Source organism: Nelumbo nucifera, chromosome 3, assembly GCF_055504915.1.
Source record: "Nelumbo nucifera cultivar China Antique chromosome 3, China Antique-T2T, whole genome shotgun sequence".
Classification (NCBI taxonomy): Eukaryota; Viridiplantae; Streptophyta; class Magnoliopsida; order Proteales; family Nelumbonaceae; genus Nelumbo; species Nelumbo nucifera.
In genome coordinates, this window is record NC_142651.1 from 72,010,001 (window position 1) to 72,029,720 (window position 19,720).

At 35.4% G+C, this 19,720-nt stretch overlaps 1 protein-coding gene and 1 long non-coding RNA gene across 4 annotated transcripts in view; one reads left to right on the forward strand and one right to left on the reverse strand.

The window, feature by feature from the left end:
- Positions 1-9,364: 9,364 nt before the first annotated feature.
- LOC148801346 (NADH-plastoquinone oxidoreductase subunit) lies at positions 9,365-10,639 on the forward strand. Its single transcript, XM_088900386.1, has one exon. The coding sequence runs from the start codon at positions 9,605-9,607 to the stop codon at positions 10,637-10,639; it is 1,035 nt and encodes a 344-aa protein (XP_088756512.1). The 5' UTR covers positions 9,365-9,604.
- Positions 10,640-11,524: 885 nt separating this feature from the next.
- The window catches only part of LOC104589709 (uncharacterized), a 39,538-nt gene continuing 31,342 nt past the window's right edge, over positions 11,525-19,720 (reverse strand). For all 3 annotated transcript variants that reach the window (XR_016083584.1, XR_016083583.1, XR_016083582.1), the window contains one exon: positions 11,525-13,686. This is a non-coding gene — a long non-coding RNA (uncharacterized LOC104589709). The remainder of the gene's footprint in view (positions 13,687-19,720) is intronic.

Below are 19,720 nucleotides of genomic sequence, written 5' to 3' on the forward strand. Positions count from 1 at the left end.
ATAATCTGATTCCTGACTTATCCATTCAAATTAAGTCCACGGGTTGGACAAATTATTCACTGACAGAAAAAAAAACGAAGGATCTGGCTGATAGGACAAGTACAATCATAAATCAAATAGAAAGAATCACAAAAGAAAAAAAAAATACATTTCTAGCCCCAGAGAAAAATATTAATGCTAAGGAAACTAGTTGTGATAATAAAAGATCAGAATCACAAAAAAATATTTGGCAGATATTCAAAAGAAGAAGTGCCCGATTAATACGTAAATGGCACTTTTTTATAAAATTTTTTATTGAAAGGCTATACATAGATACCCTTTTATGTATTATTAATATTCCCAGAGTCAATGCACAACTTTTCCTTGAATCAACAAAAAAAATTATTGATAAATACATTTACAATGATGAAACAAATCAAGAAGGAATTGATGAAACAAATGAAAATGAAAATACAATTCATTTTATTTCGACTATAAAAAAGCCGCCTTTTCATATTAGTAATAGTAATAAGAATTCACAGATTTCTTGTGACCTATCCTCCTTATCACAAGCATATGTATTTTACAAATTATCACAAAACCAAGTTATTAATAAATATCACTTGAGATCTGTACTTCAATATAACGGAACATCTCTTTTTATTAAGGATAGACTAAAGGATTTTTTTCGAACACAAGGAATATTTCATTCCGAATCAAAGCATAAAAAACTTCGGAATTCGGGAATGAATGAATATGAATGGAAAAATTGGTTAAAGGGTCATTATCAATACGATTTATCTCAGACTAGATGGTTTAGATTAGTACCGCAAAAATGGCGAAATAGAGTCAATCAACGTCGTACGATTCAAAATAAAGACTCACAAAAATTGGGTTCATACGAAAAAGACCAATTCCTTTTTTACGAAAAACAAAATGATTATACACTAAATTCATTACCGAATCAAAAAGACAAATTTAAAAAACACTACAGATATGATCTTCTATCACATAAATATATTAATTATGAAGATAAGAAGGACTCATATATTTATGAATCGCCGTTACAAGTAAATGAGGGCCCAGGGCTTCCCTATAATTACAATACACATAAACCCGAACCATTTGATGTGCTGAGGGATCTACCTATTAGTGATTATCTAGGAGAAGATTATATTATTGATACGAAAAAAAATCTGGATAGAAAATATTTTGATTGGAGAATTCTCCATTTTTGTCTTAAAAATAGAAAAAAAATAGATATTGAGGTCTGGGCCAATATGGATACCGGCGCCAACATTAATAAAAAAACTAAGACTGGAACTAATGATTATCAAAAAATTGATAAATTTTATAAAAAAGACCTTTTTTATCTCACGATTCATCAAGAAATCAACCCATCCAATAAAAAGAAAAACCTTTTTGATTGGATGGGAATGAATGAAGAAATACTAAATCGTTCCATATCAAATCTGGAACTTTGGTTCTTTTCGGAATTACTACTACTTTATGATACATATAAGATTAAACCATGGGGCATACCAATCAAATTACTTCTTTTAAATTGGAATAGAAACGAAAACGTTAGTGAAAATAAAAACATCAACGAAAAACAAAAAAAGGATTTTCGTATATCACGTATATCATCTAATGAAAAAAAAATTCTTGAATTAGAAAATCGAAATCAAGAAGAAAAAGGACCGCCAGGCCAAGGGGATCTTGGACCAGATGCGCAAAACCAAGAGAATCTTGGATCAATTCTATCAAACCAACAAAACGATCTTAAAGAATATTATGCGGAATCAGACATTAAAAACCATAGAAAGAAAAAGCAATTCAAGAACAACATAGAAGTGGAACTCGATTTCTTCCTGAAAAAACATTTGCTTTTTCAATTGAGACCGGATTATCCTTTGAATAAAAAAATGATCAAGAATATCAAAGTATATTGTTTCCTGCTTAGACTGAAAAATCCAAAGGAAATTGCTATATCTTCTATTCAAAGAAGAGAAATGAGTCTGGATGTAATGGTGATTCAGAAAGATATAACTCTTACAGAATTGATAAAAAAGGGGATATTTATTATCGACCCTATTCGTCTGTCTATAAAATGGGATGGGCAATTTATTATGTATCAAACCATAGGTATTTCTTTGGTCCATAAGAATAAGCACCAAACTAATCAAAGATACCGAGAAAAAAGGTATGTTGATAAGAATGATTTTGATGAATCCATTTCAAAACATGAACAGATGGTTGGGAATGGAAGAAAAAATCAGTATGATTTGCTTGCTCCTGAAAATATTTTATCGCCTAGACGTCGTAGAAAATTGAGAATTCGAATTTGTTTCAATTTGGAGAATGGGAATGTTGTAGATAAAAATCCAGTATTTTATAATGGAAACAACGTAAGGAACTGTGGTCAATTTTTGACTGAGGACAAACATCTTGATACAGATACAAATAATTTCATTAATATTAACTTAAAGTTCTTTCTTTGGCCCAATTATCGATTAGAAGATTTAGCTTGTATGAATCGTTATTGGTTTGATACCAATAATGGCAGTCGTTTTAATATGTTAAGGATACATATGTATCCCCGATTGAAAAGAAATTGATGGTACATTTCATTTCGTATATATCCCTGCCATAGATCATATATGAAGGTAAACAAATGTATACACGCGTTGCGTTGTATTACATTCTGATACAGGATACTGATTCAATGACATATCCATTAGATCTAGGAATGAATCGGCGGAATCTTCTTTAAGTCCAAATTTTTCTCTTTTGTGAGTGCAGAAATGTACTATCCTTTTGTATCCGTATCCAAATCCAATTGAAAAATTAGGTTGATTATTGATTAATTTGATAGAAAAAGTTATACATGAATAAATTCAAATTATTGTGTATACCAGATTAAAATAAAATAACTGGCAGTATTATTATTACTGATCGGTAAAATTCAAATCTATAGAAAAGAAAGGGGGCGAAAAATTATTTTTATGGTAAAAAAAAATTCATTCATCTCAGTTATTTCGCAAAAAGAAAAAGAAGAAAACGAAAACAGGGGATCTGTTGAATTTCAAGTATTAAGTTTCACCAATAAAATACGGAGACTTACTTCACATTTGGAATTGCACAGAAAAGACTATTTATCTCAAAGAGGTTTACGGAAAATTTTGGGAAAACGTCAACGGCTGCTAGTTTATTTGTCAAAGAAAAATAGAGTACGTTATAAAGAATTAATCAGTCAATTGGATATTCGGGAGCCAAAAACTCGTTAATTTGAAAATTCGTTTTGAATTATTTGATTTATTAGATCTTGAATTTTGATGAACTTCGTTTTCAGGAATTCATGGAATAATGAATCGGGGAAAAAATATATGACTGTACCAGCTACAAGAAAAGACCTCATGATAGTCAATATGGGCCCTCACCACCCATCAATGCATGGTGTTCTTCGACTCATCGTTACTCTAGATGGTGAAGATGTTATTGACTGTGAACCCATATTGGGTTATTTACACAGAGGGATGGAAAAAATTGCGGAAAACCGAACAATTATACAATATCTGCCTTATGTAACTCGTTGGGATTATTTAGCTACTATGTTCACAGAGGCAATAACTGTAAATGCACCAGAACAGTTGGGAAATATTCAAGTACCTAAAAGAGCCAGCTATATCAGAGTTATTATGTTGGAGCTGAGTCGTATAGCTTCCCATTTGTTATGGCTTGGCCCTTTTATGGCGGATATCGGTGCACAGACTCCTTTCTTCTATATTTTCAGAGAGAGAGAATTAATATATGATCTATTCGAAGCTGCCACAGGTATGCGAATGATGCATAATTATTTCCGTATCGGAGGAGTAGCTGCTGATCTACCTTATGGCTGGATAGATAAATGTTTGGATTTCTGCGATTATTTTTTAACGGGGGTTGCTGAATATCAAAAGCTTATTACGCGGAATCCCATTTTTTTGGAACGAGTTGAAGGAGTGGGCATTATTGGTGGAGAGGAAGCAATAAATTGGGGTTTATCAGGACCAATGCTACGAGCTTCCGGAATCCAATGGGATCTTCGTAAAGTTGATCATTATGAGTGTTACGATGAATTTGATTGGGAAGTCCAATGGCAAAAAGAAGGAGATTCATTAGCTCGTTATTTAGTACGAATCGGTGAAATGACGGAATCCATAAAAATTATTCAACAGGCTCTGGAAGGAATTCCGGGGGGGCCCTATGAGAATTTAGAAGTCCGACGCTTTGCTAGAGCAAAAGATTCCGAATGGAATGATTTTGAATATCGATTCATTAGTAAAAAGCCTTCTCCCACTTTTGAATTGTCGAAACAAGAACTTTATGCGAGAGTGGAAGCCCCAAAGGGGGAATTGGGAATTTATCTGATAGGAGATCAGAGTGTTTTTCCCTGGAGATGGAAAATTCGTCCACCAGGTTTTATCAATTTGCAAATTCTTCCTCAGCTAGTTAAAAGAATGAAATTGGCTGACATTATGACGATACTAGGTAGTATAGATATCATTATGGGAGAAGTTGATCGTTGAAATGATAATTGATACGACAAAAGCACAAGTTATCAATTCTTTTTCCAGATCGGAATCCTTAAAAGAGGTCTATGGGCTCATATGGTTGCTTGTCCCTATTTTGACTCTTATATCGGGAATCACAATAGGGGTACTAGTAATTGTGTGGTTAGAAAGAGAAATATCCGCAGGGATACAACAACGTATCGGACCTGAATACGCCGGCCCTTTGGGAATTCTTCAAGCTCTAGCAGATGGAATCAAACTACTTTTCAAAGAGGATCTTCTCCCATCTAGAGGAGATGCTCGTTTATTCAGTATTGGACCATCTATAGCGGTCATATCAATTCTACTTAGTTATTCAGTAATTCCTTTTGGTTATCGCCTTGTTCTAGCCGATCTTAGTATAGGTGTTTTTTTATGGATTGCCATTTCAAGTATTGCTCCTATTGGACTTCTTATGTCAGGATATGGATCGAATAATAAATATTCCTTTTCAGGTGGTCTACGAGCTGCTGCTCAATCAATTAGTTATGAAATACCATTAACTTCATGTGTGTTATCAATATCTCTACGTGTGATTCGTTGGAACATGAACTTTTATCTATTTCCTTTCGTTCTAGAAAAGAAGAAAAGAGTTAAAAGAAGAAAAGAGTTGAATGTATTGAATAGATATCTTGATTTTTTTATTCATCATTCGGGTCGATGAACTAAACCAGATAGTTATATGAGTGAAACAAAACAGCTTATAAATTCGCAGTAAAAAGATTGAGTCTCATTCCCTATGTACAAGAGTTAAGCAGAAGTAAACAAAAACTGTAACAGCAGTTTACCCCAAGATTCTTGATTAGTCATCATGGCTTGAAGCGGGTGCAAAAGATCAACTGTATGGAGTTTTTACTTACTATTGCTATTGTGTTGTATGTATTACCATACCGGGGATCGAGCAAAAATGAGTGGGCGGTTAGGAACACCAAGGTACACAAAGGATTAGTAATGAAGATAATGTAAGTTATCCAAAAGATATTTCTGGATAAAAGATAAAAGGAATCCTAATGGGGGCTTTAAGTTGGTAGAAATGATCAAGAAGTACTTCCCCATGATCCCGATCCAGAGTATGCTCCTATCCACTGATTAAAGAAATGACTATCAGGGACGAAGTAATCTTTTATTTTTTTTAGAGTCCCCCCTTTCTGAGAAAGAAGAATAGGAACGAAAGAAATGGAATGCAATTGCAATAGGAAAAAAAATGAAATAAAAAAATTTTTTCTTTCTTTTCTTTATCCATATTCATAGCGATAGAATTATTATCATGATTCATGAACAAATGTAGAATTCTTTTTCGTAATCGAAAGATATGGGTCGAAATATCTATTGATACAACAGGTATTTTATTGAAGGGTTAAGTTATTACTGAACAAAAAAGAAAAAAATGGAAATAATAAAGGATGAGATCAATTCAGAAGCACTTTATTTTGTTATTATAGCAGACAGAATTCCATTGGTCTAATTCGGGACTCTCCGATGTATCTTTACTCTTTCTACTCTCCAAACATATCGAGATAATACCGAAGTGGTCCCTAGATTTATTTGTGGCCCTTGAGGAGCCGTATGAGGCTGAAGTCTCATGTACGGTTCTGTAATAGCGATGGGAACAGTGATGTTATCACCGACTATAATTATCTAACAGTTCAAGTACAGTTGATATAGTTGAGGCGCAGTCAAAATATGGTTTTTGGGGTTGGAATTTGTGGCGGCAGCCTATCGGGTTTGTCGTTTTTCTAATTTCTTCCCTAGCAGAATGTGAGAGATTACCTTTTGATTTACCAGAAGCAGAGGAAGAATTAGTAGCAGGTTATCAAACCGAATATTCAGGTATAAAATTTGGTTTATTTTATGTTGCTTCCTATCTAAATCTACTAGTTTCTTCATTATTTGTAACAGTTCTTTACTTGGGCGGCTGGAATCTCTCTATTCCGTACATATTCATTCCTGAGCTTTTCGGAATAAATAAAGTGGGGGGGGTCTTTGAAACAACAATTGGTATCTTTATTACATTAGCTAAAGCTTATTTGTTCCTGTTCATTCCTATCGCAACAAGATGGACTTTACCTAGAATGCGAATGGACCAACTATTAAATCTTGGGTGGAAATTTCTTTTACCCATTTCTCTAGGTAATCTATTATTGACAACTTCTTCCCAACTCCTTTCACTGTAAAGGAATACTATATTTATATTTATGTTATTTTAGGTTCATAACTTCTCTCAAACAAGAGCAAGAGAAAGAAACATCAAATTCTTTTATTCATAGATATTCACAATATGCTACCTATGGTAACTGGGTTCATGAATTATGGTCAACAAACAATACGAGCTGCAAGGTATATCGGTCAAAGTTTCATGATTACCTTATCCCACGCGAACCGTTTACCTGTAACTATTCAATATCCCTATGAAAAATTGATCACATCAGAGCGTTTCCGCGGTCGAATCCACTTTGAATTTGATAAATGCATTGCTTGTGAAGTATGTGTTCGTGTATGTCCTATAGATCTACCCGTTGTTGATTGGAGATTGGAAACTGATATTCGAAAGAAACGATTGCTTAATTACAGTATTGATTTTGGAATCTGTATATTTTGTGGTAACTGTGTCGAGTATTGTCCAACAAATTGTTTATCAATGACTGAAGAATATGAACTTTCTACTTATGATCGTCACGAATTGAATTATAATCAAATTGCTTTGGGTCGGTTACCAATATCAGTAATTGGAGATTCTACAATTCGAACAATTATGAATTCAACTCAACTAAAAATAGCCACGGGAAAATCCCTTGATTCAAAAACAATTACCAATTACTAAGATTCCGTTTTGATCTAAAGGAAGCGAAACTTCTTTCATTTTACTTGGTCAATAACTAAAAATCCTAACTATTAATTGATGAGAATCACGGCTTAATTTTGATTGAAAATCTATTCATATATCCGTTTTCGAAATATAGAAAAAATATAATTATATAATTATATATATAATTATAATTATATATAATATATTATATATATATAATTTCGAACTACTCTTTCGGATACTACTCTTTCGGATATAGAATGGGATTGATCCAATAACTGTATCTACATCAATCCACACCCATTCGAATTTCATTTAATTCAATTTTATTCAATTAGGAACGTATCATAAAAAAAAATAGGGTAACTTCTTTTTTCCCGGTCCGGTCAATAAGGTCATGAAAAATTTCGACTTATTTATCTCTTATTTTACATATAATGGATTTACCTGGGCCAATACATGATTTTCTTTTAGTATTTCTGGGATCAGGTCTTATATTAGGGGGCCTAGGAGTAGTATTACTTACCAATCCAATTTATTCTGCCTTTTCATTAGGATTGGTTCTTGTTTGTATATCCTTATTCTATATACCATCGAACTCTCATTTTGTAGCTGCTGCCCAGCTTCTTATTTACGTGGGAGCCATAAATGTCTTAATCATATTTGCTGTGATGTTCATGAATGGTTCAGAATATTACAATGATTTCCATCTTTGGACCATTGGAGATGGAGTCACTTCATTGGTTTGTACAAGTATTTTTTTTTCACTAATTACTACTATCCTAGATACGTCATGGTATGGGATTATTTGGACTACAAGATCAAACCAGATTATAGAACAGGATTTGATAAGTAATGGTCAACAAATTGGAATTCATTTATCAACAGATTTTTTTCTTCCATTTGAACTCATTTCTATAATTCTTTTAGTTGCCTTGATAGGTGCAATTGCTATGGCTCGTCAGTAATAAATACTTAGAAATAAAAATAAATAAGGACTTCTTTTTTTCTGTATTATCACATCCATTTTACTTCTTACTTCCATTTTTTCTTTTCTATTTTCAGATTGTTCATGTTTAAAAAAAAATGGAAATGCTTTTTGTTCGATCTATTACCAATATCTTCCTTTGTTCCGTTCTTGTTATATTCTAGTCAATCGAATCGGTTGAATTGTTGTTCATATTGAAATGAATCGAGATTGATGAGGAGTTAGTCAATGATGCTCGAACATGTACTTGTTTTGAGTGCCTATTTATTTTCTATCGGTATTTATGGATTGATTACGAGCCGAAATATGGTTAGAGCACTTATGTGTCTTGAGCTTATACTGAATGCGGTTAATCTAAATTTCGTAACATTTTCTGATTTTTTTGATAGTCGCCAATTAAAAGGAGACATTTTCTCGATTTTTGTTATAGCTATTGCAGCCGCTGAAGCAGCTATTGGGCCAGCAATTGTTTCGTCAATTTTTCGTAACAGAAAATCAACTCGTATCAATCAATCGAATTTGTTGAATAAATAGTAGTAATAAAATAAATTAAATATAATATTAAAATTAAATAAATATTATAAATAGAAATAGTAGTAATCATATCATATAAATAAAGAATAGAATATTCACCAATTCGAATTAGCATATATGACACGTATGACCATTTTTGCTAAAACATAAGAAATCAAAGTATCTTGGCCCTCTCTCATAAACAGATCCAGAAGTAGATTAATTAAAAAATTTCTGATAAATCATTGATTCGTCTGGTATCTACAATATATGATATGATTCATTTATTATATTACTTTACTAGATCGAAATTTTATGACGTTCACAAAAATTTAAAGATCCAATGTCACATTCAGTAAAGATTTATGATACATGTATAGGATGTACTCAATGTGTACGAGCCTGCCCCACAGATGTATTAGAAATGATACCTTGGGACGGATGTAAAGCTAAGCAAATTGCTTCTGCTCCAAGAACAGAGGACTGTGTAGGTTGTAAGCGATGTGAATCTGCTTGTCCAACAGATTTCTTGAGTGTCCGGGTTTATTTATGGCATGAAACAACTCGCAGCATGGGGCTAGCCTATTGATACGTTCCAGAAAACTCCACTTGAATCCATTTGATTTCTCTTTACCGACAAAAACCCGTACTCGATAAAAAATATCTATAGATATTTTTTTATCTCGAGCACGGGTTTTTCTGGTCAAAGTGTATCTTGTCTTTACCATGAATTTTTTTCCTTGGTTAACAATAATTGTAGTTTTGCCGATATCCGCGGGTTCTTTAATTTTCTTTCTCCCTCATAAAGGAAATAAGGTGATTCGCTGGTATACTATCAGTATATGCTTAATAGAACTCCTTCTAATGACCTATGCATTCTGTTATCATTTCAAATTGGACGATCCATTAATCCAACTGGAAGAGGATTATAAATGGATAAATATTTTTGATTTTCACTGGAGATTAGGAATCGATGGACTTTCCATAGGACCCATTTTACTGACGGGGTTCATTACTACTTTAGCTACTTTAGCGGCTTGGCCAGTTACTCGAGATTCCCGATTGTTCCATTTCCTGATGTTAGCAATGTATAGTGGTCAAATAGGATCATTTTCTTCTCGAGACCTTTTACTTTTTTTCATCATGTGGGAGTTAGAATTAATTCCTGTTTACCTACTTCTATCCATGTGGGGAGGAAAGAAACGTCTGTACTCCGCTACAAAGTTTATTTTGTACACAGCAGGGGGTTCTATTTTTCTTTTACTAGGAGTTCTGGGTATGGGTTTATATGGTTCCAATGAACCAACATTAAATTTTGAAACATCAGCTAATCAATCATATCCTGTGGCATTAGAAATAATATTCTATTTTGGATTTCTTATTGCTTATGCTGTTAAATCACCGATTATACCCCTACATACATGGTTACCAGATACCCACGGAGAAGCACATTACAGTACATGTATGCTTCTAGCCGGAATCTTATTAAAAATGGGAGCGTATGGATTGGTTCGGATCAATATGGAATTTTTACCCCATGCTCATTCTATATTTTCTCCCTGGTTGATGATAGTAGGCACAATTCAAATAATCTATGCAGCTTTAACATCTCCCGGTCAACGCAATTTAAAAAAGAGAATAGCTTATTCCTCGGTATCTCATATGGGTTTCACAATTATAGGAATTGCTTCCATAACCGATACGGGACTTAATGGAGCCATTTTACAAATAATCTCTCATAAATTTTATTATGTTTTTTAGTGTTATATATGTTGTTTTATGTTTTGCCACCCTATAAGGGCATAATTGTCTTTGTACTGTTCTATTATTTTAGTATAAATAACAAGTGAAGGGGGCGACCAGATCTCTTTTCTTTTCAACTTCTCTTCTTCTCTTTCTCTCTTCCTTCTCTCTTCAAGAAACTACTTTCTTTCATATTATTTTTTAGTTCAAAAGATTCCTACTAAGACAACTCAAGACTCTGGAGTTACAGCAATGAAAAAAGGAAATATAAATGGTTGACCAAAGACATGGAAGTTCGATGCACGTGGATAAAAAGAAGTGTTAATTCTTTTATGGATTATCTAGACAAGGGATGAATAGGAATTCTATTTTTTGGGCTCAATTGTAACTATTGTTGTATTTTGGGTGACAGTTGTGGGGAGTTAAGATATTTTAGCTCCCCTTCCATGTACTCCTTTTTTAATCATTTAATGAAATCTCATTGTAACTGTTGTATTTTGGGTGACAGTTGTGGGGAGTTAATATATTTTAGCTCCCCTTCCATATACTCCTTTTTTAATCATTTAATGAAATCTCGGTTATTGACCAAAACAAAATATATATGATTGCAAAACAGACAAAATCACCTAGCTGTGAATTGTATCTACTTTCCTATTAAATGACGTCCCTAGAAAGTAATCTCGGTATCCATAAAACACTTATCTAAACTAAAATTCCAAATAATAGCCATAAGGAGATTTACATAAAACTCATTCAATTAAAGAAAAAATCAACAGATATATAAATCAATAATAGATATATAATGACACCCCCTCTGCAAGCATGCAAAACTTACCTGGATCTAAGATTATCAAAGGCTTATAATAAAGATTGTATCCTTGAGAACTTTTGACATATATAAAATTAATCAAATTGGGGATATAATAAACAGGTAAAGAAATTGATAACAGAATAGTCTACTACACCTGCTTTCCATGTATGTACAATGTTCAAACCAATTAAAATTAAAAGTATATATAACAAAAGCTAAAACATTGTTTAAAAATCATACCATCAATACAGACGGTTTTACTGATCAAAAGCAATGCTAGAAATATGTTTTGGTAAAGGCATTAATGGAAATATGTTGCTAGCTGAAAACATGTAATCCAACCAAAACTACAAGCTAATTAAGGCTTACCAAGAAAAAGGGGAAAAAAAGTCATCATAAAGAATGTAAATTTCTCCTTACATGGTCTCCTGTGATTGTAGTAGTTGCTTTGCTCAACAATATTAAAAATACAGAGCTATAGAAGTTATATGAGCAATAAAACATGTGCTCCATACATACTTTAAAGCTATTTACCAATATAAGAAAATTGTAACTTTAAATATCACTTTTAGAGTTACAATATTTGCAACCACTTCTACTAATATCCTCAAGATGATAATGGCTAATTCAGAAAAAGAAGCAACCAACAGTTCACACTGAACGGATACAAAGGTCATGGCATTCACTTCTTGTATCTTGTTTGTATCTAAACAGATTTGATGCAGTAGCCCTGACTTAGGATTCAATGGTTGTGCTATGGTTGCCAAGAATTGGCAGCCGGTGTTGTCAAAGGGTTGCCCAAAACAATGGGCCAGGCTATAATGGTTGCAGGGTTCATCTAAATAATCCTTTGTTGAAACAGTGAGTTAGGATCTGGCCATGGTTACCATGTGCATTGTCACTAGTTCTAAGGTGGTGGAGGAAAGAAAATGCTTCAAGTGCTATTTAGTGGGCTGCTTTGTGGAAGAAGTGGGACATTGTAATAGGACTGCAAGTCACATACCTGATTTGAAGAATTTAAAAAATTACTAACCCAAGCCCGTCCAAGTTGCACCCCCTAGATTGCAGGCAGGTGGCAAGTTGGGTGGTCCAAAAAATGGAGAAACACCTCGGTGATGAGGGTCAAACATCTAGTAGGGGTTCTTTTCCTCTTCATCTTTCCCTTGAGCAGGGAAGCAGACACATCCAAGGTCTCCTCTCAATGGTGTAGGTGTGCTACTAAACTACTGGAGCTTGTGTGCTGGAGTGTCCAATAATGACACTGAAGAGGTGGAAGACAATAGGTTCTTGTGGCTACATATATATGGCCTTTCCCTCTTCTTATGGAACCTAAAAATTATTAAAACGATGGTAGGGGTGCAACTTGGCCAAGCTCGGCTTGGGCTTTTGCAAAACATGAGTTCCAAGAAGGCTTTCAAACCCCCACCAACAATGTTTTTAAAATTGAACCGGACAATGAACCGATCGGGGGTCCGATTCCCAAGTCAAGGTTCGACCATTCGAACTGAATGGATGGCCCATTTTGACAAAAAATAAAAATTTAAAAAATAAATAAATAACAGACAAACCGTTGGATGGTTCGACTACTTGGGTCAGTGGTTTGCTGACCAAATCAACGTTTTTTGGGGAAATAATGGTTCTGGGGTAAAACAGAACCGGTCACCTGACTAGTTCCTAGTTTTTCCAGTTTGATTGTCCAGTTCGGTCCAGTTTTGAAAAACATGCCCATTTCCCTAGGTCATACCTAGCTCATAGAAGCCCAAGCCCAACACCAAAAATTAAAAATAAAAGACTATAAAACCTAAATGAAAAGTTAAAATGCAAAACATAAGTTCCAGGAAGGTTTTCAAGCCCAACCAATTTGCCTAGATCAGACCAAGCTCACATAAGCTGAAAGTGGTGATAGGATTAGCTTGAACTAAGCTTGGGTTGGTAAACTTGGGCATTGACCATTGACTTTGATTGTACTAGGCCTAGATTTAAGGTTTAGGTCATGGGGTCAGGCCTAAACTTGGTTCAACCCCCCCCCCCCCAAGTTATAGGTCATATTTGTTTCTGCTTCATAATAACTCAGAGAACAAAAGAGTAGAATATCATACATAGACAAGAGATAACAGCAGAAAGTACTCACAGATTGTGCTTCTTCTTGATGTGTCAATGGCCGATTGGGGCGATAAGTATGGTTTTGACGCTTTGCCCAAAGCCAAAAACGCTGGAACTGCACTGGTATACCACTCTCTTTTGCAACCTCCTCCTGTTGACAGTTATATTAGGTTGACAACCACCAAATCATCAAGGAAAGACCACAACTCTAACAGAATAAGCTTTGTTTTATATCTTCTTTAACAGAATTAGCTTCATATTAACACATTAAATGATAGTCAAAGATGATGATGACAAATAACGTTAACAAGAATGAAAATGATCAGACTAGTGGTACTCATATGAACAGACAAGTAGTGATTAAAAGATATATGGCTCCTCAAATTAATGTTCACAGATCAACTCTTTGCAACAGAAATCTGTGATGCAAAAGCATAACTAACAATACATATAGAAGCATTGCCAGATAATTTTGTTGCTACAATGCCTAAAAGAAGGCCATTACTCAATGTTGGTCCCAGGCACCTGCTATATGGGGTACTGGGAGAGATAGACTGGATACGGTCCTAAACTTTGGCATTTCTTTTGCACAAAGTAACTGCCCTCATATGCTAGAGTGCATAAGTATCAAATATGTTTCAGAATAAATAGCATCGCACGGTTTCTTGTCTTTAAACTCATTTGTAGTCGGGCCACAAAATAAGGGCACTATTGTAATTTGTTCTCAGATTAGAAATATTATGTCTGTGGGTGTGAATAGTAGCCAATACACCACAATCAAACAAATCCTCTTCTTCTTGGTATCAGAGCTCCTAGGTATCAACTTGGTATCTGAGAACCTCTTGGTCATGGGCAGACATTTTTTACTGACTCCGTCTACAAGGGAGACCAGCTGGCGTCAGACCACTGATTTTAGAAACATTTTTGTATGACTCTTGTAGTCATTTGAAGCTTCTATAAGATACTGTGGTTTGCCCAGCAAAAATCGGTTAAAAATCTAGATTCAACGTTGGGCCTTTCTCTATAATATTGGAGTTTTTCAGCATGAAACCTAGTTCACTTGGCTCATTTTTAAGTTTCTAGATTAATGGGAAGATGCCTCATATTTTTCTGAACCCTAAAAAATTTTGGGGAGATTTTTCTCTCCTATTTTGCCACTAGCCAATTTTAATTTTTTGCTTTCAACCGTGTTTTGACCAAGGATGTGTCGAGTACTTCCAATGCACTTCTTGGAAATGTGGAGACCTCCAATAGCATGATAACAATAGTGAAACTCAATGGGACAAACTTTCTGGAGTGGTCTCAATCAACTTAACTTACCATCACAGGAAGAGGTAGATGGGATTTATTACAGGCAAGGAAGTGAAGTTGAAGCCTGAAGATCCAAAGTTTGCTAAATGGGAGAAAGACAACTTGTTGGTAATGTCATGGTTGGTTTGCTCAATTCAACCTCATATTGCCAGTATCTATATGTTCCTATCCACTACCAAAGATACTTGGGATAGAGTTGTTGCTACCTACTCCCAAACTAAGAATACAACTAGAGTGCATCATATTCAAAGAGAAGTTGTAGTATGCATCAAGGGGAGAGATCAGTGCCCATGTGTTTTTTCCCTACAATCACTTTGGGAAGAAATAGAACACTTGAAGGTTTTGTAATGTAAAGGCCCTATAGACAATGAACAGTACCAGAGGTAATATTAAGGAGAATAGAGTATTTGACTTTCTGGTTGATTGAATCCTGTGTTTAACTTTACAAGGCAACACATTCTTAGTGCAGATATTGTCGCTCTTTCAGCTACATACTCCCTGCTGCAGGGGAAGGAGAGCAGAAGAGCTACTAATGATGCAACCTCTGGTGACTGAGCACTCAACCTTTATGTCATCTAAACTCAAGTAAAGCACAAACAAGCACACTGTCAATGAAAAACCTAAAGATGTGGTGTGTGAGTAATGTAAGAAGCCTAGACATGCCAAGGACAGATGTTGGAAATTAAATCCTTATTTGAAACCAATGTTGAAAGGTAATGCTCATTTGGCCACTGTTGGCAGTGGCGTTCAGCCCATTTCTGCTTCATCTTCTTCCCTAGACCACTCTGATTTGATGGATAAACTTCGGAGTCTCTTGCTACACCTACAAAAGAGTGGGGGACATCTACATTCACTAGTACTGATTTTTTCTTTGAAAAAGGTAAGGTAAATTTATTAAAATCATAAAAAAAGAATACAAAGAGGCCCCACACAAGAGCCAAAGCTAGGCATGGGGCCCAATATACATTACAACTCAAGAAGGCTTCTAGAGCTCAGAAGGGCTCCAAACACCCTGGTTTGGAGACCTTTTACAGATGCAATCCAAGACACCAACTTGCCAATGGACCTCACTGAAAATATTCCATCTGCACTCCAGTTCCAGCTCCAGCTGTCTTCTTCAAGCAAGTTTATGGCCTGATTGAATATCAGCTCAAACAGCTCCCTCACTTGATTGATTTCCCAATCCTGAAAATTTCTTCTGAACATGGGACTCCAAATGCTTCCTGATTGTCTGCAAGAAGAAACAATTGGGGGAACATCTCTGCCAATGGCCTTTCAGTACACCACTTGTCCTTCCAAAAGCTTAATTGCTGCCCATTCCCAACTTCAGAGCCAGACCTCTACTCAGCAAGGCATAAATGTCCATGATCTTCTTCCAAAGAAAGAACCCTAAGGATGTGACGTTAGAACTGATTACCCAGTCCCCTCTACCAATGTCATATTTAGCTGCTACCGGTCCCCTCTATCAGACCTCTACTCAGCAAGGGATAATGGAGTCCAGATCCATTTACCTAGGAGGGCTTCATTAAATAATTTCAGCTTTCTAATCCCCCAAACCTCCTTCTTCCTTTGGGAACATACTTGGTCCCAACTGACCAAGTGAATTCTCTTTTCCTCATCCCAACATACCAGTCATTCTAGTGCTAAGGCAGGTACTGCACTTGTTTCTCCTCTAACAACTCTTGGATTGTAGACCCTAGGGCTAAGTGTCCACATGACTGGTATGTCTTCTTCCTTCACCTCATATAGCTCCAAGGAAGAGTAAAATTACGGTAGCTAATGGATCTCAAACTCCAATTTCCGGTCTAGGTGAAGCCACACTTACCAACAACCTCACCTTGGACTCTATCCTTAGTGTACCTCAATTACATAAAAACCTATTATCTATTTGTTCCTTTACAAAATCCCATAATTGTTCTATGACCTTTCCTACTCATTGTATCTTCTAGGGACCTGAACACAGGGAGGACGATTGGAAGTGGACATGAGGCTGATCGAGTCTATCCTTTTTATCACACATCTGAACAAGGATTGTTGTGCCAGATTGAGTCCCATCCTAATGAAATTTTGGATCTTTTAGAATTATGGCATTGTCGTCTTGCCCTATGTCTTTTGGTTCCATGAAACTTTTGTTTCCAAAATTGTTTAATTGTGTCAAACTTGAATTTTCAATGTGCAGTCTATAATTTGTCAAAGCAATATACAACCACACATTCCATGAGTAACAGAAGTAATGTTGCATTTTCTTTAATACTACATACTGATGTTTGGGGCCCATATACTATTCCCTGCATGGGTGAATATAAGCATTCTTGATTATCATTGATGAGTTTTTTTGGCATATGTGGTTGTATTTGATTAAGAGTTGGGATGAGGTACAATTTTCAGAATTTTCTGAATATGGGGCAGAAACAGTTTGAGAAAAGAGTTAAAATCATTAGATCTAGCAATGCTCAAGAATATTTTGAAAAACATTTATGAGTGTTTCTTGACGAGAAGGGAATTATTCATCAAAGATCGTGTGCTCCATACCCCTCAACACAATGGGGTTGCTAAATGGAAGAACAGACATGTGGTTGAGGTGGCGCAAGGACTATTATTCCAGATGCATATTCCCACTCATTTACTGAGAGATGTTGAGACTGCAATGTATCTTATAAATGACTTCCATCAAGAACATCAAATCTTCAGTCTCCTCACAAACTCCTTTTCCCTGATGAATCAATGTTTAATTTACCCCTAAAGGTCTTTGATTGTATTAGTCGCTTTGTTCATGATATTAATCCTTCTAGACATAAGTTTTGATCTAAGTCCATCAAGTGTATCTTCCTTGGTTATTCTAATGTTCATAAGGGATAAAAGATGTTTCAGTCCACATTCTAGAATGAGAAACCTCATTTTGAAACGAGATATGTATCTAAGGATGTTACCTTCCTTGAGTCCTTGCCTTTCTTCCAATCATCGCATCCTTCTCTTCAAGGGGAGAGTATTAGTGAATACCAGACTCCCTTTTGCTTCCTTGTTCCAGCTCCAATTTCTACATGTCCATCTACTTCTCCTACTTGGCAGTAGTTTTTATCAGGCACAGTAAGAAGGTGACCCTTCATGTTGAGTGTCCAACACAATCTAAACACATCTACTATTGAACCTAATAATGTCTCAAAATCTGATCTTGTTCTTCCTATGACATCCAGAAAGGAAAGCGGGAATACAAAACCAATTACCCCATTATTATTTCCTACGATACTCTCTCACCTTCCTATTATGTCTATATTTCCGTTATTTATTCTATTTCTACTCGTTTTGTTGTGGATGCAATGCATTTACCTTAGTGGAAGGAGGCTATGAACCAGGAGATGGAGGCTCTCATAAACAACCAAGCTTGGGAGATTGTTTACGTTCCCAAGGACAAGATTCCTATTGGGTGCAGATGGGTATACACTGTTAAACACAAGGTTGATAGTTCAATTGATAGATACAATGCTTGTTTGGTGGCGAAGGGGTATACCCCAACTTATGGCATAGACTAACAGGAGACATTTGCTCCTATGGTTAAGACATTCTATCAAGGTGATTACGTCTCTATCTGCCCACTACTCTTGGCCTCTATGTCAGATAGATGTAAAGAATGTCTTCCTCGATGAGGACCTACAAGAAGCAGTTTATATACCTCACTAACAGTGAAGGGAAAGTTTGTCATCTACGGAAGGCTCTATATGGACACAAATAGTCTCCTTGAGTCTGGTTTGATAGATTTTAAAAGGGCTATTTTGAAATTTCACAATCTCAAGTTGATCGTACTCTATTCATAGGAAGAGTCAATGCACGTGTCTCTATGTTTATCCTGCATGTTGATGATATTATTTCTATTGGGATTGGAGTTGAAATTAAGGATCAAAAAATCGGATACTAGTGATCCTTGCTTCTGAATTTGAAATTAAGGATCTTGGTGAGATCTTAAATGTTTTCTTGGGAATGAAGTTGCAAGATCAAAGAAAGGAATTTTCATTCCTCAAAGAAACTATAATCTGGATTTACTCCATGAGTTGAGAAATTAAGGTGCAAGCCTACTAAAACCCCAATTGGTCCTAATTACAAGTTGAGTGCTACTATTGGAGATATTCTCCTTGATAGGGGTTTATCAAAGATTAGTTGGTCGGCTCTTTTTCCTTTACTTGACTAGACCTGACATATCCCATGCAGTTGGTCTAATAAGCCAATATAAGCATCAGCCAAGGACCTCTCACATGCAAGTTGTCAACAAGATTATTGTATGTTTGAAGAAATGTCCTAGTAAAGGGATGTTATATTCCAACCATAGAAATCTGAAGGTTGAGGATTATACAAATGCAAATTGGCAAGATCTGTTGATGACAGGAGATCTACATCTAGCTATTGTACTTTACTATGAGGCAATGTGGTTTCCTGGAGAAGCAAGAAGCAGTCAGTTGTTGCTCATGCTAGTGCAGAGGCAGAGTGCAAGGCAATGGCTAATGGAGTGAGTATATGAGTTGCTTTGGTTAAAGACCTTATTGACAGATATGGAAATTCAAATAGATACTCCAATGAGACTTTACAATGAAAGTCAAGCAGCTATAAACATTGCTCATAATCTTGTCAAAATGGCCATGCAAAGCATATTGAAGTAAATAGACATTTCATCAAAGAGAAGATAGCCAATTGAAAGATTTGCTACCCTTTGTGAGATCAAGAGACCAACTTGATGATTGTCTCGTGAAAGGTGACCAGGCCTCATGTACTTTTTTTCTTCGACAAGAAGAGTAAACTATTAGTCCCCACGAGCTGAAGAAATCTTCAACCTTAAAGTCAGCAAAGAGAATTAAAGTTTTCATCCAATGTGCCACTGTCTAGTG

Bases quoted from the DNA above. Each gene is read 5' to 3' on its own strand.
- LOC148801346 (XM_088900386.1), top strand. From the start codon at position 9,605: ATGAATTTTTTTCCTTGGTTAACAATAATTGTAGTTTTGCCGATATCC.